This window comes from Helianthus annuus, chromosome 10 (assembly GCF_002127325.2).
Source record: "Helianthus annuus cultivar XRQ/B chromosome 10, HanXRQr2.0-SUNRISE, whole genome shotgun sequence".
Classification (NCBI taxonomy): Eukaryota; Viridiplantae; Streptophyta; class Magnoliopsida; order Asterales; family Asteraceae; genus Helianthus; species Helianthus annuus.
The window spans coordinates 1,564,970-1,582,727 of record NC_035442.2 but is presented as its reverse complement, the minus strand read 5'-3'; the positions used below and the strand labels follow the sequence as shown (position 1 = coordinate 1,582,727).

Genomic DNA, 17,758 nt, shown 5'->3' with positions numbered 1-17,758 from the left:
TCTTCAAGAAGAATACATCATGACTTAAGATCTTTGTCTTAAAACTCCTTTTAGCTTTTAAGACATAAAAAACAAATAGTTTTTTCATACTCTTTCTATTATTCAACAGTTGTTTTAAGAGAAGCACTGGTTTTATCAACAATATATAAAAAGTAATTCACTTTAAAAATCTAATCGGCTAAAAATAAGACTTCTTGGTTACTTGAATTCTCATCAAATAGTTGATTTGTTTGAAAAATAGGAGGGTCGACTTGTTGATTGCCAGTCGCCAAGTGAGCGAGATCAGAATGTTGATCGTCGGTCGCCTATTCGACTATTCAAAAATCATAATAAGGATGAGGAACGAGATTGATCCTGAAACGCCCAAAACCCGGTCGGTCCAATAACAAGACTTTAACAATCAAATTTACGACCAATTTAAAATCTGTAAACAACCCCATGGTAAGCTTGACTATGCAAACAAAATTTACCATTTTAAATAGGGTTGTGCACAGTTCGGTTCGGTTTTTGGGTAAAACCAAAACCGTAACCGAAAGTTTGGTTTTTGGTTTTTAAAAACCATACGGTTTCGGTTTTTTCGGTTTCGGTTTTTTCGGTTTCGGTTTTTTCGGTTTTATTCATTTCGGATTTTTGGTTTTTTCGGTTTTTAAAATAAATTATGTAAGATTCAAAACATAAAAGTATAATTCAAACTTTTTAAACTAGTTACAAACCAAACAACTACAAAAGCTGGTACTACACGTTCTTGAGTAAAGTTTAACAATTACATTTAGCTTAATCATAAACAAAAGTATTTTAACCCTTTTAAAACTTTAAAATCCGGAAGCGCATCGAGGGCAAAATGTAGTGTGTTCGTACCGAACGAAGCATGCCATTTAAAGAGTGGTTTTACCTAGGGATGAGCAATTCGTTTCCGGTACCGGTACCGAACCGATACCGAATTTACCGAACCGGGTACTTTTTCGGTACCAATTCGGTACTGACTTTTAGCATTTTCGGTACCGGTTCTGTACCGGCATTTACCGATTTTTACCCTCAAATACCGGTACCGGTACCGAACCAGATATATTCGGTACCGGTACCCACTTTTGAGGATTTTCGGTACTGGTTCTTTCGGTATCGGTACCGGACAGTACCAAGCTCATCCCTAGTTTTACCTACATCGCAAAACAAGAACCAATATTAAATTACATGTAAGAACATATCAACTCTTATTCATTCTCTAACATAACATTCTAATTTAATTGACTCGTTCAACACGAATCATATATCTTTCATTGTTTCGTAAATTCTAAGCATTCGACCCGTTCAACACAAATTATGTTTCACGTCACGTGAGTTAATTAATTTAAAAATTTGTGATTTTGTTTTACGGTTTTTTTTTTTCTAGTGACACAATTTGCTTTAACAATTCCTAATAAAAAAAAAAAACTATAGTCAACATCATCACATGTTCCAATCTTCAAACCTTGAACCACGGTCGGTATCACAACCTCAGATGACCTGTCCTGTTAACCTACAGAGTTTGAACAAACAAAACAATCACAGTATAACTTATTCCAATAAACAATCAATTATACAAAATAATACCAACAACAAATCAATAACCAATCGTCATCTCAGTGATTGACATTTCAACATACACCAAATGTGCTAACATCAACAAACCCTAACTCAACCACATCTCTAACTCTAAACCACAAACATCGCAGCTAACGCAACCACAACAACAGATCCAGCAACGCCGACTCTGTTCAAGCTACCGGCATTAGGTGCACCGGTCGGCGAATCCGTCGGAGTCTCTGAGATCGACGGCGGCAAAACGGTTGGAGAAGACGGAGCGAGATCAGTCGGAGGCGCCGGTGGAGATGCCGCCGGAGATTCCGTTGGAGAAGAAGTAGGTTCGCCGGAAACAGGTGACGGAGGTGACGCCGTCGGAGTTGCAGTCGGAGAAACCGTCGGAGCGGCGGTAGGTGACTGTGCGAATGCAGATCCGGCGATCAATGCGAGCATAAACACCATCACGAAGGTCGAATTCGCCATTGTTGTACGGAGAATTTGTAGAGAGAGAGTAATTTTAGAGAGAGAAAGTGGTTACTGATGAGACTGTGAGAGAAGTGTAGAGAAGAAGGGTTTATATACTGTGGGCTTTTTAGTTGTGATCTACAAAATCAGCTACACTGGTGATTGACACGTGTCAGTGGGGTTTTGTTAGCCGTTGGATTTGGGTACCGTGTCTTATAGTGCTCCCTTGATATTTAAGTACGAAGTTACCGTTAAAATCATAAGAATAAATATTTTTATATTTATGGGTTTGATTAATTAAATCAATAAATCTTTATACTAACTATATAATAGTAAGTAAACAATTTTTATCGAGTAAATTGTAATTCTAGACGTTCATCTTTTCACATTTTACGTACCTGAAACTTAACATCATTAACTTTTGTGTTAGTTTTTGTGTGAAATTACTGAAATACCTTTCAATTTTCTTCTTCAACATATGTTTTGGACCACCCATCACCACCTATTGGTGTTAGATAGGTCACCACAACACTTGTAGAGGTCATTTGGCCCACCTAACAATCTGGATGATATCATTGTGCTATAATATAGGATTTCTTGATCGGAAATTGGTGGTTGTTGTCAGACTTGCTGATGTAGCGTGTGTTACGATCACGAGGATTGATCACGTTGATTCCGCGAATACCCGTGATAATCTTCCCTAAACTCAACCAAAAAGGCAGAAATTTTGAAGTGAAAATAATTATTGCTAAAATTTATGAATTACCATCCAAATTACATCTCAAGAACATAAATAAGATCTGAAATTCGAAACGGGCCATAAAAAGGCCATGGGCCAAACGCAAGTCCAAAAACAAAATGAATCAAACATGGAAAAAAAACTAAAAAGGCCCGTAAATCCCACTAGAATTCGTTTTTTGGACGTGCTCCTCATTTCAAGCTTTGATTTGACTGGTCGAACGCCAAAAACGGAGACTCATAGCCAAATTTTTGCTCGTTTTCGTAAATCACCTTTGGTAACGTTATCATGGACCTCCAGAAATGCCATGACTTGAACTTCTACACTTGACTCTCCCATCACGCCAGCTCTGCCTTTAGCACCCCCCCCCCCCCCCCCCCCCCAAACACCATGCAAATGTTAAACATGGGCGCCACAAAGGGGGCGTTAGCCCAATAACGCTCAAGAGAGTGTAATGTGATTGGGTCCACCCTCAATCAATTAACCAATCATATCTTTTTCTTTTATTTAAATTTTAGATAAATCAAAATATGATAGTTAAAGGGTGTTTTAGGTAAAGCTCCTATGTATATTGGAGGACATTATGCATATCGATGAGATAAACTAGTAATATGATCTGTATAGTTCAAGTAATTAATGATTGTAAGCACATGATGAATTATTAGGCATTTCATAAAGGATAAAAACTTATTAATATAAAACCAACTTTTAAAAGTGTTAAGACGCCAAAAAGTCAAGAGTCGCTTTATTGAAGTATGACGCCAAGTAACGGCAAATACAGGTCATAGCTTAGCCTTGCTTTTCTGTTTTTGGAGTGCTTTGCACTTTTTTTATTTTTATTTTTTATTTTCTACTTATTTTCTATTATACAAATAATATACATCAAGAAAATGTCACAAATAATCTTCTTGCTTAAATAACTTTTCGACGTCTTCTGGAGCTTCTGAGTTCTGTCTATAACCATGTTAAAATAAAGTAAACACCCGCACATGTGGATTTGAATTTGGGGTGGAGAAGATAGCAAAAACATAGAAAACGCAAAATAGTACAAAATTTGAGGAATTTTAATGATTTAGTAAAAATATGGAAAAATTGTTATTCCATAACTTATTTACAAAGTATAAATTAGCAAGATATTGTTGCTATGTATTGTTGTAACTTATGCATTATGCATTGGGTGTTGATGAAACAATGGTTAACCGGGCAGGGTTAACTCACTGGTCTCGTCAAGAAGGGTTAATCCCTTCCTCTCGAGGATCGCTGGCTGGATCACCGGTGGGTTGATTTCCTGCACAAGGAAACAAACCGTGACTTGTAACAAGGAGGATGGGGTGGGGGGTGCTCCTTGTTACCACTCTCCGGCGTGAGAATCAGTAGTTTGCTTGAGAAGCAAAGTAAGATAGTAGTAGTAGTGAGAGAGTTGTGAAGAGATACCTCAAACCTGGTTTGGGGTTGGTATTTATAGCCGAGGAGTGAAGGAGGAGGTGGAAGGATAGACTGACGGCATGCTATGTCGCATCACTCTACCGTTCTCATGTTCCATGTAAGTCCTCCTTCATCACTAGATAGATTGGATTCAACCCTTGTGTCGACGCGTTCTCGCATGGGCACAAGTAGGTTGTTAGCTGGTGGGGGTTTTGATAAGGGTAATGGTCACTCGCGGTCGATGCTGACGCGAGATCTGGGACCATACCCCTTCAAGTCCCCCCAGTCTAGTGTTGCTGCCACATGCAAGTTGTATGTGGGAGGAGTACTGGACTATGGTGTTTAGAAGGTAGTTTGGAGTCTAGAGAAGATCCTAGACCATGTGGATGGTCTTCTCTGTTTGTAAATCAAGTTGGAGGTCTGGAAGGGTCATTTGACGCCTCTTCCGTACCGGTGAAAATGTTTCGTCTGATGCGAAATTCTCAGCCTTTGGCTGGTTGCCACCTGTTGGTGTGCCGAACCAACTGTGGGAATTAGTTGGAGGAAGTGTACAAACTTCGAACCAATCTCTGAGATGGTGGTTGAAGGTGTGCACAAACTTCGAACCAACCTTTGAAGTGGTGAATGAAGAAGAGAGCATGCTGTTCCCATGATTGGATATCTAATGATGATTCCTTTTCGTGGGGTGTTCATGTTCTTCCCATTAGCTCTCAAGTAACCGCACGTCCTTTGCGGTTACCTCGTTGCTTGACATTGTTGGCCACGGTTGTGGGAACAACGTTGGGTACTTGCGTCATTGTTGGCCATGTTTGGTCGAACAATGTGATTCTGGATAACGGTCAAATAAACAGGATCATAGGCATGGTAATGCCTACCATTGTTTATTCTATCCAACTTACAAGTAGGGTAACAAAGTCATAAGCAGACTTGTTACCGTTTGTTCGATCGCTTGTTGTTCGACAAGGGCTCGTATGATCCTTTAGGGATCTTGTCCGCGTCTCTTCCTTAGGCACCTTCCTTCACGCTCCAATACCGAGGGGTTTTTCCTTAAAGTAGTTTCGTTCCTCGATGTGGAGTTAGTTGTGGCTCTTCCGTAACAACCATTTGCGGAAGCTATGGTTATGTCCGCAGCGACTCATGAGTGTCTGCGGTTTTGCATTCCCATATTCGCTCGAAACGGGTGTGTTGCTCGGATGTGGCTCTTGAAGGTTCAGGAGTCAGGGTTGCTGATGTGCGCGCACGTACATTCCCTTCCTTCTTCTTGTTAAAGAAAATGTTCATGCACCCTCTGTGGTTGTGAACCGGACAGGAGGGATTTGAAGCTTGAAGAGAATGAAGGCAATGCGGTTTACCTGTTTCTGAGATGCGGTTACGTCCAAAGAACAACGCTGGTTCTGAGTATCTGGCACACCTGAACGGGCTCGTGTGTGTCATTTCCGCATATTCCACGTGTGCTCGTGGGTAGTGCGGACAGGTATTATACCCCTTTATAGTGTGGAGATATATATTTTTGCCTTTTTTTAGGGGTATGTAAAAAAAACGACATGCGGTATGGGATATGGTGCGGTATACCAGAGAAACCGCATGCCGCTTATAATTGGATAAGGTAGTCGCTTTTTGTTGCATACGTGGCCGATCTCACGTGTGAGTTGGTGGAAGTTGGTGAGATCTTTCTGGCATGTGCTGAAATGAAAGGACGTTTGCACTGCCCGAGGCATTAAATGCACTGTAGCAAAGAGTGTAAATGTCTCTTATGTCAGGCGCGTGGGCGGCCACGCGCGCGTGATAACCGTCAGCGAAAACGGTGCTTGACACGTGGTGTCGCGCAATTCGTTCTTTTTGAACGTGATGATTCGTTTTCTCCCTCCGCATTAATTGCGATGGGTATATAAGGGGAAACCGTTCGTGTTTTCCCCTCACTTGTTCGAAATTTCAAAAATTTGCCGGTGAGAGAACATTTCTTTGTCTTCTCCGACGATACTTTTTGAACTTCCGGTGAGGTTGAGTTTAGTGTTTCTACTCACGTTCTTTCGTTTCTTCGACATTTCTGATGGCTGAACCATCAAGTCCACATAATGTGGAAGGTGACAACCCGGAGTCTTCATCGCCGGTGGTGGCGGAGGAAGAAGAGGGGGGAGCCGCCGGTGGTGGTTTACCGGTGTTAAAGTGGACCAAGAAGTCCTTTGATCGTCTGATTCTTGATGTCCAAATGCCCCCTGAATATGGGGCCTTTTACCCATCGGAGGGTGACACCGGTGCCGATGCTCCGGCCGGTTATGTGACCATGTGGGCAGACTTTTTTGGTGACTGTAATCTCCGGTTACCTTTGACTGTTTTTGTTGTTGAGGTTTTGGAGTGGTACAAGGTCCACATTTCTCAACTGAGTCCGTTTGGTATGATCCGGATTCGAAATTTTGAATCAACCTTTCGTGCTCTTAGCATAGAGCCTACCGTTGGAGATTTCCGACGGTTTTATCAAATGACGGTGTCCTTGGGGTTCTTTTCTTTCCGTCAACGAGATGGTAGTCCCAAACTGATGACTCCTCCCAAGGGGATGACGAAGTGGAAAATGAAGTTCTTTTACATCAAGGCTGCTGCGATTGTTGCAAATATGACGTTTCGGAATGTGACCGAGACGATCATATCAGAGACCATTGCAGTCCCTAGCATGAAGTCGGTGGAGTGGTTTCCGTAGTTGCAGACCATTGAGTCGGTGAAGCTGAGCAACACACAGTTGTGGGTGTTGCGCATGATGCTGACAAGGAGGAACAAGAAATCAAAGCCCGTGGTGCGGGAGAAAAGTGGTGGTACGTACTTTTCATTTGTTTAACTTTCTTATCCTCGTATGCGTTACTGACTTGTGCGTTTGCTATCAGAGGATGCTCCCTTATGGAGGATGTTTGCCCCGGATTTCCAGGGTCAGGTTGAAACAGTTGTTTGTGCGGATGGCGAGGAGGAGTTTAATGTTATCATTCGAGATAACTTCCGGGTGCCTACTGAGGCCGCATTGGCAGTTGAGTTGCCGCGGGGCAAAGGTATATTTAGGAATCCTTCTTTCTTGTGATAACAATAATGGTTGCACTGACTCACCTCTTGGATGGTTTTCATGCAGGTGATCTTGGGGCCTTAGGGGACCCTGACGCGAAGGGTGTGCCTAAGAGGCAAACGGTGAAAGGCGTGCGCTTTCGCCAGAAAAAAATACCGGAGGTCACTGTTGTACCTCATCTGGTGCCGCAGGCGGCAGGTATCTCTCACTCTTCTTTCCGTAGATACTTGGATTATGTGATAATATCTGATACCCTTGAGGGTTTGGGTACAGCTGCGGGCTCGCAGTCTGGTGCTGGGAAGAGGCAAGTAGAAGAGACGGCCGCTGGTGCCGGTGGGCCGAAACGTCGGAGGTTGCAGTCTAAGAGGACTGGTCCAACACCAAAGAAACCTGCGGGTACTGTTGGTAAGTGTTGTATAGCTTGTCTCAAGTGTTATGTACAACTTGTGTTTTGATAGCTATTTGACTTTGTTTTGCAGAGCTTCAAGATAAAGATTTTTCTATCTTTGATGCTCCGGCGTCACCCCCGCATGCCACGGGTGCGGGTGTAACTGAGGAACCTTCGACACCTCCTGTCGAGGTGGTGCCTGAGTCAACCGTGCGAACGGAGGGTACCGCAGAGAAGGTTGCGACCTAGATTTTCGATACCGTTGATTCCTCCAACAATCTAATCTTTCCCAAAGAAGGTGATAATTTGGATCTACGGTTTTCGGATTCTGTGAGACAAAAGTCTGATGCGGAGGCGCAGAAGACTGATGATGAGCCGCAGAAGTCTTCTGCTGGTGTGAAGGTTACCGGTTCGGGTACCGGTGGTGCGGGTTATGATGGGCCTCCAATTCAGCCTGGGGAGTCTGAATTGGAGTATTATTACCGCACGTATACCCAGGGTCGAAGTACTGTGTATCGCCGACCCCCCTGGACTGTTATGCAGGGGGATGATATTTCCAATGACCCTTCTGCGTGTAAGGAGATTCTGGGTGGTCTGGGCACCCCCTTTGAAGTTGAACGTGCCCGTGCCGCCCCCCGTGAGCTGCGCATCAATCAACTTTCCACCATGCTAGTAGGAAGTTCCATAGTGGCGAACGCCATTTTGGAAGACTACAAGGTGTTAGGCCGCAGAGAGGAGGAAGCTGCTCGCATGCGGGCCGAAGCGGAAGAGTTGGTCAAGGCTGCTCGTGCGGGTGCGGAGCAGCTTGAGAAGGATAGAGCTGCGTTTGAGAAGCAGAAACAGACCTCGGAGTGGGCTGCCACTGCTCAGCTGAAACAGGTTCGTACTCTTGCCAAACTCCTTTCTGATGAACGCAAGAGTTGGAACGAAAAGTTGTCCAATGAGCGCAAGAAGTGGAATGAATCTTGGGCTAAACAGAATGACAATCTGTTTCGTGCTCGGCAGGAGTTGACGAACGCCAAGGCAGCGAACGTTGCCTTGGGCAAAGAGAAAGCTGCAGCTGAGGCGATTGCGGTTAAAGCGCAGCAGGCGGAGGCCGGGGCCATAAAGGCGTTTGAAGAGGCCAAGGAAGCCGGGGCGCGTGCTACGAAGGCCCTGGAGGAGGCCGAAGAGAGGGAGAGCCGTTCTTCCAAGGCTTTTGAAGAGGCGAATGCGGAGCGCATTCGTTTGGACAAAGTTGTTGCCAACCTTCAGGTATGACTTGTTACCTTTGTTTTATATTTCCCTGCTTTTTGAGAATGTTTACTGAGTAAACTGTTTTCTGCTCTTTGACAGGCTGAAGTTCAGGCCCGGGAGGTTGCGGTTACGGACCTTACAGCCCGCGTGACTGCAGCGGAAGAGCGGGCCAATGTTGCCGTTGAGGCCAGAGATGCTCTGACCTCTTCGTTTAACCAACTGGAGGCTGACCGTGAATGGATGCGGAGGCATGGTATCGCGCATGTAAGTATGTTGTGATGTTTGTGCCAAAAGTTGACCATACGCTGACTTTATTATCCTTGTGTTGCAGATTGTTCAGGCCATTATGGATGCTCCTGAAACCACATCTGGTTTGGACTTGGTCAAGCAGCGTGCTCGTGACGCTGGTTTTAAGGCTGGTTATAGCCGCTGCATTGGTCATATGAATATTATGTCCAAGGGCGGTTATACTGAAGAGCGGTCTGGGTACCATGGTGTGGATACCGAGTCGCTTCTTGACGCGGCCGTAGCCTCCTTTTACGATACGTCCCTTTCTTGCGTGGAGGAATTGGACGACTGTTTAGAGGCTGCGGATTATGTAGATCGGCTGCGGATGCTCTATGCCGATGCGGAAGAGGAAGATCCCGCTGGTGGTGCTGGAACCAGTGGTACAAAATAGGGTTTAGGTTGGCTAGTGTGCCCCCTTTTTGTCTGCCTCTTGTATATGATAGGAACTTTATGTAAATCCATTAAGCATCGCGTGGGTGCTTGAATTTTTTGAATATAAAGTTTTTTGTTCAATTTGTACAAGTGTTTTTAATTCCTGCATGTTTGAACGTATGTATGCGAATCTCTACCCATTGTGAGTGGGGTCGAGTGTACTCCATACTGTTGCGGTATGAGTACGCGTCAATTCCCGTTATTTACCCCGTTAGGGTTTTAGAATTGTGTAAGATTTGTAAAAACTTATATATCCGGAACTCTACCCATTTGTGAATGGGGTCAAGTATACTCCATACCTTTGTCGTATGAGTACGCGTCAATTCCGTTATTTACCCCGTTAGGGTTTTAGAATTGTGTAAGCTTTGTAAAAACTTATATATCCGGAACTCTACCCATTTGTGAATGGGGTCAAGTATACTCCATACCTTTGTCGTATGAGTACGCGTCAATTCCATTGTTTGCCTTTTTGGGCTCAGGAATTGTGTTAGTGTTAACAAAAACTTGTCTATCCAGCCGGATAAATATGCAAGTCTTTTTGCCTTTTGCTGGCCTATTACAATATTTGTGTGTGGTTACCACTTTGTATGGGTATCGCGAATGAAGATTTTGCCAATCTGTTTTTGGGATACCGCAAAGTGGAACACGCATTTGTAATAGTAGTAACAAACAATAATTTATAAAATTGCTTATTTATTTATTTGTCAATGGCCTGCGGCCCGATATGTTACATAGAAAATGTAGGAACATGGCTTACATATAACAGCGTCGAAGCTGTTGTGCGTTCCATGTTCGTGCGATAGGTTCGCCTTTTAATGTTTGTAATTTGTATGCGCCTTTCCCTAAGACCTCTTTGATGAGGTAGGGTCCTTCCCACTTGGGGGCAAGTTTGCCTGGGCGCTCAGCATTAGATGCTTCGTTGTCGCGTAGGACGTAGTCTCCTGGATTGAAAGTACAAACGCGGACGCGCGTGTTGTAGTACTTTTCAAGTTTGGATTTATATTTGGCCTCGTTGATGGCAGCGTTTTCGCGCCTTTCTTCCAAGAGGTCCAAATCGATCCTGCGTTCCGTGATGTTGTCTAGTTTTTCAATAGCCAACATTCTAGGGGATGGGAGACCTACTTTCGCGGGGATCACCGCTTCTGAACCATAGACTAGGCTGAAGGGTGTTTCTCCGTTGCTCGTTTTTGGGCTTGTACGGTGAGCCCATAAGATACTTGGGAGTTCATCGACCCAGCCACGCCTGGCCGTTCCCAACCGTGCCTTGATGCCTTCGACTATACTTTTATTGATACTCTCGACTTGGCCATTCCCTTGCGGGTGTGCTACTGATGAGAATATGTGCTCAATATGTAGTTCTTCTAGCCATTTTTGGAATTCGTCGGCAGCGAAGTTGGTGCCGTTATCGGTGACAATGCACATTGGTAAACCGAAACGGCAGATGATGTGTTCCCAAATGAATTTTCTTGTTATCATAGCAGTGGTTGAGGCGAGCGGTTTTGCTTCTACCCATTTTGTGAAGTAATCAACCGCTACTATGATAAATTTGACCGCACCCGGAGCGTCAGGGAAAGGTCCCACAACGTCAATTGCCCATTTCTGAAAGGGCCATGCGGTTGTGACGGGGACTAAATTGTTTTTTGGCCGCAAAGTTTTTGGAGCATGACGTTGACAGTCGATGCATTTGCGCAACTCTTTGACGGCGTCCAGGTGCATGCCGGGCCAGTAATACCCGGCATTCATGATTTTGGCCACTACCATGCGTGGTCCGGCATGTATGCCACATATGCCCTCGTGTATCTCTCGGATGAGGTATGTGGCATCCTGCGGGTTGACGGATCGCAGGAGTGGCCCTAGGTATGATTTTTGGTATAAGATACCGTCTCCCATTTGTTAGTGACATGCTTTGTGTTGTAACTTGCGTGCCTCTGACTTGCTTTCGGGAGTCACACCTGATTGCAAATATGCGATAATAGGTGTCATCCATGATGTTGTACCGTATTGAATGACGTTGACTTGGCACTGGGGTACCGAAGGATTTTGCAGAATTTCGATGCGTATCTCCTTTGCCAAGTGTTGGAAACTGGTGGATGCGAGTTTTGATAGTGCATCCGCTGACTTGTTTTCACTTCGATTAATATGTCGGATATTGAACGAAGCGAATTTGGATGTGAGTTGCAGGGCTTGCTCGAGGTAGAGGATCATGATGTCCCCTTTTGCGGCATAGTCGCCGCGTATTTGTCCTGCAACTAATAAAGAGTCGACGTGTGCGTCCAGGTGTTGCACGCCGAGTTTGACTGCTAAACGTAGTCCCGCTAACAGGGCCTCATATTCTGCCTCGTTGTTTGTGCTTTTGAAATCGAGGCGGATTGCATATGTAAGCTCTTGGCCGTCAGGGCTGACGAGTCGCAGACCTGCGCCCGCACCTTCCTCGTTGGAGGCACCATCGGTAAATAGTGCCCATGTTTCTGAGGAAGATGGCGTGGGTGCAGGATTTTGTGCTTCTTCGCATTCTTGGATGCGATTCACCGGTACTTCGGCGGCGAAATCAGCTAAGACTTGGCCTTTAATTGCGGGGCGCGGTTTGTAGTGTAGCGTGCGTGCGCCCAGCTCGATTGCCCATTTTGCTAATCTCCCAGAGATGTCCGGTTTGGATAGGATCGGGCCGATCCTGTAATTGGTTAGCACTGTGATGACGTGATTTGCGAAGTAGCGTCGCAACCGTCTTGAAGCGTGCACCAATGCTAGCACCAACTTCTCCATTATTGAGTACCTTGTCTCTGGGTCGTTGAGCATCTTGCTGATGTAATAGATGGGTGTTTGAACCCCCTTCCGTTCCACTATCAATACCGCACCCACCACATTGTCCGCGGCGGATAGGTATAATATGAGTGGCTCATCCTTGCGTGGTGCGGTTAAAGTTGAGAGTTGTATCAAACATTCCTTCATTTCCCGGAAAGCGTTTTCAGCCTCTGCGGTCCACTAGAATTGTTCTTTCTTTAAACAGTTCCGCAGGGTCTTGATGAAAGGATAAGACTTAGCTGCATGGTTGGCTAAGAATCTGTTCAGTGCTGCTAGCCTGCCGGCTAGTCGTTGCATCTCTTTCTGTAACACCCCAAAAAAATGGGTTTGGTAATTTAAAACTCGGTTATTCCCTTGTGCTAGGATATGATATGAGATAACCAAGTTACTTAATTTAGTTAAATGTAACTTCAATTACATGGAATGAATTTCCTTGTGACCAAACAAGATAATGAACAAAACTATAGGGGTTAAATATGAACAAGTTGAAAGATGTTTAATTAAAAACATGAGGGAAAAAGGAAAAACCCAATTCTGGGTTTTGTGTATGTCGACCAGGAACAAGGAAAGGAGGGAAGAACCCTAACTCCTCAAAAATCTTCAAAATTGGAAGGGGAATTCAGCTCAAACCCGATGCATGAACCCTAATATATGATCATCAAGGCTTGCTGAACATGTGGTAAGTCATAGCTTTTGATTTAATGATCTTGCAAGTATGGGTATGTGATATATCTTTGATTTCATACGAAATTAGGCAGGTGGGAGTGTTAGAATCAGCAAATAAAACTTGGATTATGAACGATTTTGAGTAATATGATGTTTGGAAGTGAAACCCACCATTGATGGTGAAGATGGCGACATGGGTATGTCACCCATGTCCAATCTTTGTTCAAATTGCTGATATATTGTGTTGCATGTGATTAATCCTTGCTAGTTAGGTTGAACTTGGTATGAAATTTAAGTGCTAATTGTATTTTGGATGATTGGAAACAAGAACTAGGAAGAAAAGCATGAAATACTTGTACATTATGCTTAGGAAGTAGTACGCACACCAAGTGTTTGATGAAATGTCTAAAAGACAATAATAAGTGAAATTGTATGCAAATAATGGGAATCCAGGATGAACGCTTTTTTCATTCGCTATGCGCTGACTGGATGCGTACTCGCGTGATCAATCGATGGACGGGGGAATTGCGTGATTAGATATAGTTCATATGAAGATTATCTAGGATGACGTCGAGTATGCTTCATCCTTGTTTAAATGAATTAATGATGTTGAGTATGCTTTATGTAGGTCGTATGTTAAATGTGAAATTGATATGGTTGTTCATATGTATGAGCATATATGCTAATAAGAATATGAATGTAATGACATGAGTGTATAGGAATCATGTCAAGATGGATGGGAGAGTTGAAGTCCAACGGGCTAAGAAGACTCAATCAAGTAAGCGAACGCAAATACGGACGCGCAAGGTAAGTGAATCCCGGACTTACACTTTAGATGTAAAATGTATTGTAGTAAGATGATTATTGTGAAACGTGTGAGAAAGTATGAGACAATGGAAGTAATAAGGTAAGTTTACGGTAAATGAGTCGAAAGTAGTTAAGAAATAGTTTCTATTAAGTGTAGGTAAGAAAGAATCTTACGTGATGATATTATGCATAAAGATGAAATAAGTAGTTATACGCGTAGATATGGGTATAATTGTAAGTAAGCAATTGGGACTCATAGGAGAGTATGACTATGAACACGTAAGTGTGGATAATTATGTGTATACAATTTACATGTATAGATGGGTGTGTTTAGGATTTACAAGTAATATGTGTAGAATGTAAATTTGTAAGTTCATATGAGCTTTGTTTATCTTAAATGTAATTTTACGAGTAGTGGTATTTGGTACTATGGATTGTTGTAAATGTTCATAACGGGTCAAAGGATGTAAATATATTGGAAAGCATGTTATGTAGCGATTCATTACGAATGGGTTGAAAGGTGATAAGTTGGATGTTTCAAATGGAAGTAAAGATGCTAATAAGGTAACATGTTATGTTAACGGGTCGAACAATGATAGGTAATTTAAAGGATTTTAAATTACTATGTATTATGAACTAACAATGTTGTTGTTATGAATGTTAGGTAAATCTATTGCTTGATGCGGCGCACCCGGACCGAGCACACACGACGTTGACCTTAATACGCTTCCGGTTCAAGTTGTTTCTTTTGAATGGTCGAAACGTCCTTTTGTGTAGCAAATGTTAAACTAGTTATTAGGATGATGGTAGTAGTTTGAGGTTAAACTTTATCTTGAATGGTTTCGTTAAAAAGCAGGAAAATGTTCACTTTACGAATGGGTCATGTCAAAATTTTTCCAAACATTTGTATGAACTTTATGTTATTGTCAAAAGTAAAAAGTGGGCGTTTCAAGTTGGTATCAGAGCATAGGTTTGAGGGATTTAAGCATTAACTGCTTGAACTCAAACTGAAAGCTCGTGAGAAGTGTGTGTTCGTTCCGCGGCGCAAGGCAAGTAAGTATTTTAAAAGTTGAAATTTTTGCATTACAAATAATTTAGTTACGGAATGTTATGGAATGGTTACGGGATGTTGTGGAAAGATGTGGGATGAATCGGATCAGTTTGAGGGTTAGAACGAGTCAAATGAAATGGGAGCTAAACATTAAGTTACATCAGATCTGGCGCTGCACACAGGTGTGTCGTTAAGTGACACAGCTGTGTGGACCGTGGATGCTTGTTGCTGAGATCAGAGTGTGTGGCAAGGCTGACACAGCTGTGTGACATTGTACTCAGATAACCAACACAGCTGTGTCTGGGCAAAATTTCCACAAACTTCATATTTTCTTGAGTTTTCCGCAATGAATCACCAACAAGCTTTCCAAAACTACAATAATCAAATAAAACACAATTAAATGTTGATTCAATAGAAATATGTAACCAGAAATATATATAAAGTGGTATGTGTGATTGATACTAACAATGATGGATATTGAAAGGTGAGCTTGTTGGAAAATGAGGACGTTCTGCAGCTGCGGGCTAGCACGAAGGTTATGGCGCGTGATATGCTAGGAAAAAGGGACCCCAGGTATACAAATTTTAAATTTGGTAAGTACCGGTAGGTAGCATACCCATATATACGAGGGTGAAATCCTTGAAGGATTCATATGAGTGTGGCACGAACTTAAGACCGGTTCCCTGGACATAAAGTGCTAATTCTCATGAAGGCACGAGACTAGCATGTGGATTGCACGCTTGGCCAGTGTGCAAAAAGCATAGGACGCTCGTGAGGCCATGAGAAGCATCACGTGTATGTCCAGACGAACTGGGAATAGGGGTCGTGTGGGAGGGAAAGAAAAGGGGTCCAACGATTCTTAAGAATCGGGTTGAACATGAGAAAGAAAGAAAAGAATGGAAAAGAATGAATGAGAGGTTTGAATTCATGAATGAATTCAAACATGAATGGAATGCAAATAATGGAAAGAATGAATGAAGGTTTGAATCCGGGGGTGAATACGGATCAAAATTATGAAGAATGGAAGGAAGGAATGAACGGATCAAGTTCGCGGAAAAAGGATAATTCGATGCAAGGTAAGTAAAGTTTACGCTCATTTCGTAGAATGCTTCTTTGTTTTATGGGTGGTAAGTAAGATAAGGTGAATTTGAAATACGAGGTTCCGACACGAAATGATACGGGTCGGAGCGAGTGAAAATGATAAAGACCATGCTTAATGGTAAAAAGGGGTAAAATGGTAATTTAGCCATAGAATGACGAAGGTACAATGAGTTTTGAAAGATTTTGATATGATGTATGCCATAATGAAATTAATAAGGGTGAAACGGTAAATTAGTTATGTGTAGGTAAATGTGTAGGGAAATTTTAAAAAAAAAGGCACCCTATGGCGTAAGCAATGATGGGTTGAATGTGTAAGGGAAAGGTTTAAGGATTATGACCATATGGTTAAAATCTGTAATGAGTCAAATGAGAGAATTAGTAAGTAAATACCACTTTATTTTCAATGCAAAAGGTTTGGGTCGTTTAGACCAAATGGATTAATTAATGATGATATAATCATTGACGATGATGACTAAGGAACGTTCGTTGAGTTTTATGCTCACAGGATGTATAGCGCATGGGAAGTTCGTTGCTATTATTTAGTAATTAAAAATGCAAGGTACTTAAGCGGGTCAATGCCTTGACTCGAGTCAGGTATGTGTAAGTAAAATTTTAGTAAAGATGTGTGATTTGGGTCAGTTACGTAGTTGAAAGTCCCTCGTCGTAAAAGAAGGGCTAAAATTTACCAAAAAGCCCTCGAAAGGCAAATTGGGTAAACGACCCTCAAAGGTAGTTTGGAAATAAGTTTTACAAATGAATACACCTTTTTGGTCGCGAAGAGGTGAAAGGTATATGCCCTTTTGCTTAATGCCTTGTAATGGGCATTTTTCGTAAATTGTCAAACCGAAGGGTAAAATGTGGAATATTAGATTTTAACAAGGTAGATCCACCACAGATATAGTTGTGGTGGAAGACGAAAGAAGTCTTAGTGTGAAAATAGGAGGCATGAAAAGTACAAGCGAGATTCGGGCTAAGTGCTTAAATCTCATTAAACGGGTCGAATAATACTTAAATGAATATTTAGTCGAAAGCTTGTAAGTTAAGAATCTTCCTAATCCGGGCGTGGGATTTTGAGTCCATATGAAAGAGAACTAAATTTTGGTCATATAGGAAGAAACGGGAGGTTGAACGGGTAAACGGTTCAAAAGTTATGCGCGTTTAAGTATGCAAGAACGACGGAAAAAAAAATCTGCTGATGTGCAGGTTCCACCGTAAATTACGGTGGGTACCGTAATTTACGGTGGGTACTGGGGATAAATGCTTGCACCGTAAGACAGGGGGTTTGCACCGTAACAAGGTTGCCACCGTAAGTTACGGTAGTACCGTAATTTACGGTGGAGGTCAAATTGGGCAAAAATATGTATGACATTGTGTAATCATTTTGGGATGCACTTTTTGGCGAAATCAAATTGATGCAGCTCGACCCCAGCCAGGGGCTCTGCCCCCGAACCCCATTTAGTATAGAAAGGTATGTACGTACGTATGAGTTATGTATGAATGCATGCAAGTATGAAGTAATGTATGAAAGATATGCACCTATGAAGTTACATAGTAATGTATGCACGTATGAGGTTATGCATGATTGAACACACGTATGTAGAAGATGTAGGAATGTATGTACGTATGAAAATGCGTATGTAGGTAAATACGAATGTATGCATGAGTGTATGTGTAAATGTAGAGATGAAGTAATGTATGAACGTATGTGGATATGTATGAAGTAGGCACAAATGTATGTACGTATACATGAAG

The 17,758-nt window shown here is 42.6% G+C and overlaps 1 protein-coding gene and 1 long non-coding RNA gene across 2 annotated transcripts; one reads left to right on the top strand and one right to left on the bottom strand.

Moving 5' to 3' along the window:
• Positions 1-1,524: 1,524 nt before the first annotated feature.
• On the bottom strand, positions 1,525-2,121 carry LOC110883794 (classical arabinogalactan protein 5-like). The gene has a single exon (XM_022131443.2). The coding sequence runs from the start codon at positions 2,041-2,043 to the stop codon at positions 1,693-1,695; it is 351 nt and encodes a 116-aa protein (XP_021987135.1). The 5' UTR covers positions 2,044-2,121; the 3' UTR covers positions 1,525-1,692.
• Positions 2,122-12,917: 10,796 nt separating this feature from the next.
• Positions 12,918-14,610, top strand: LOC110880556. The gene is made up of 3 exons (XR_002559377.2): positions 12,918-13,060; positions 13,767-13,854; positions 14,519-14,610. It is a non-coding gene; the product is annotated as an uncharacterized LOC110880556 (long non-coding RNA).
• Positions 14,611-17,758: the final 3,148 nt, after the last annotated feature.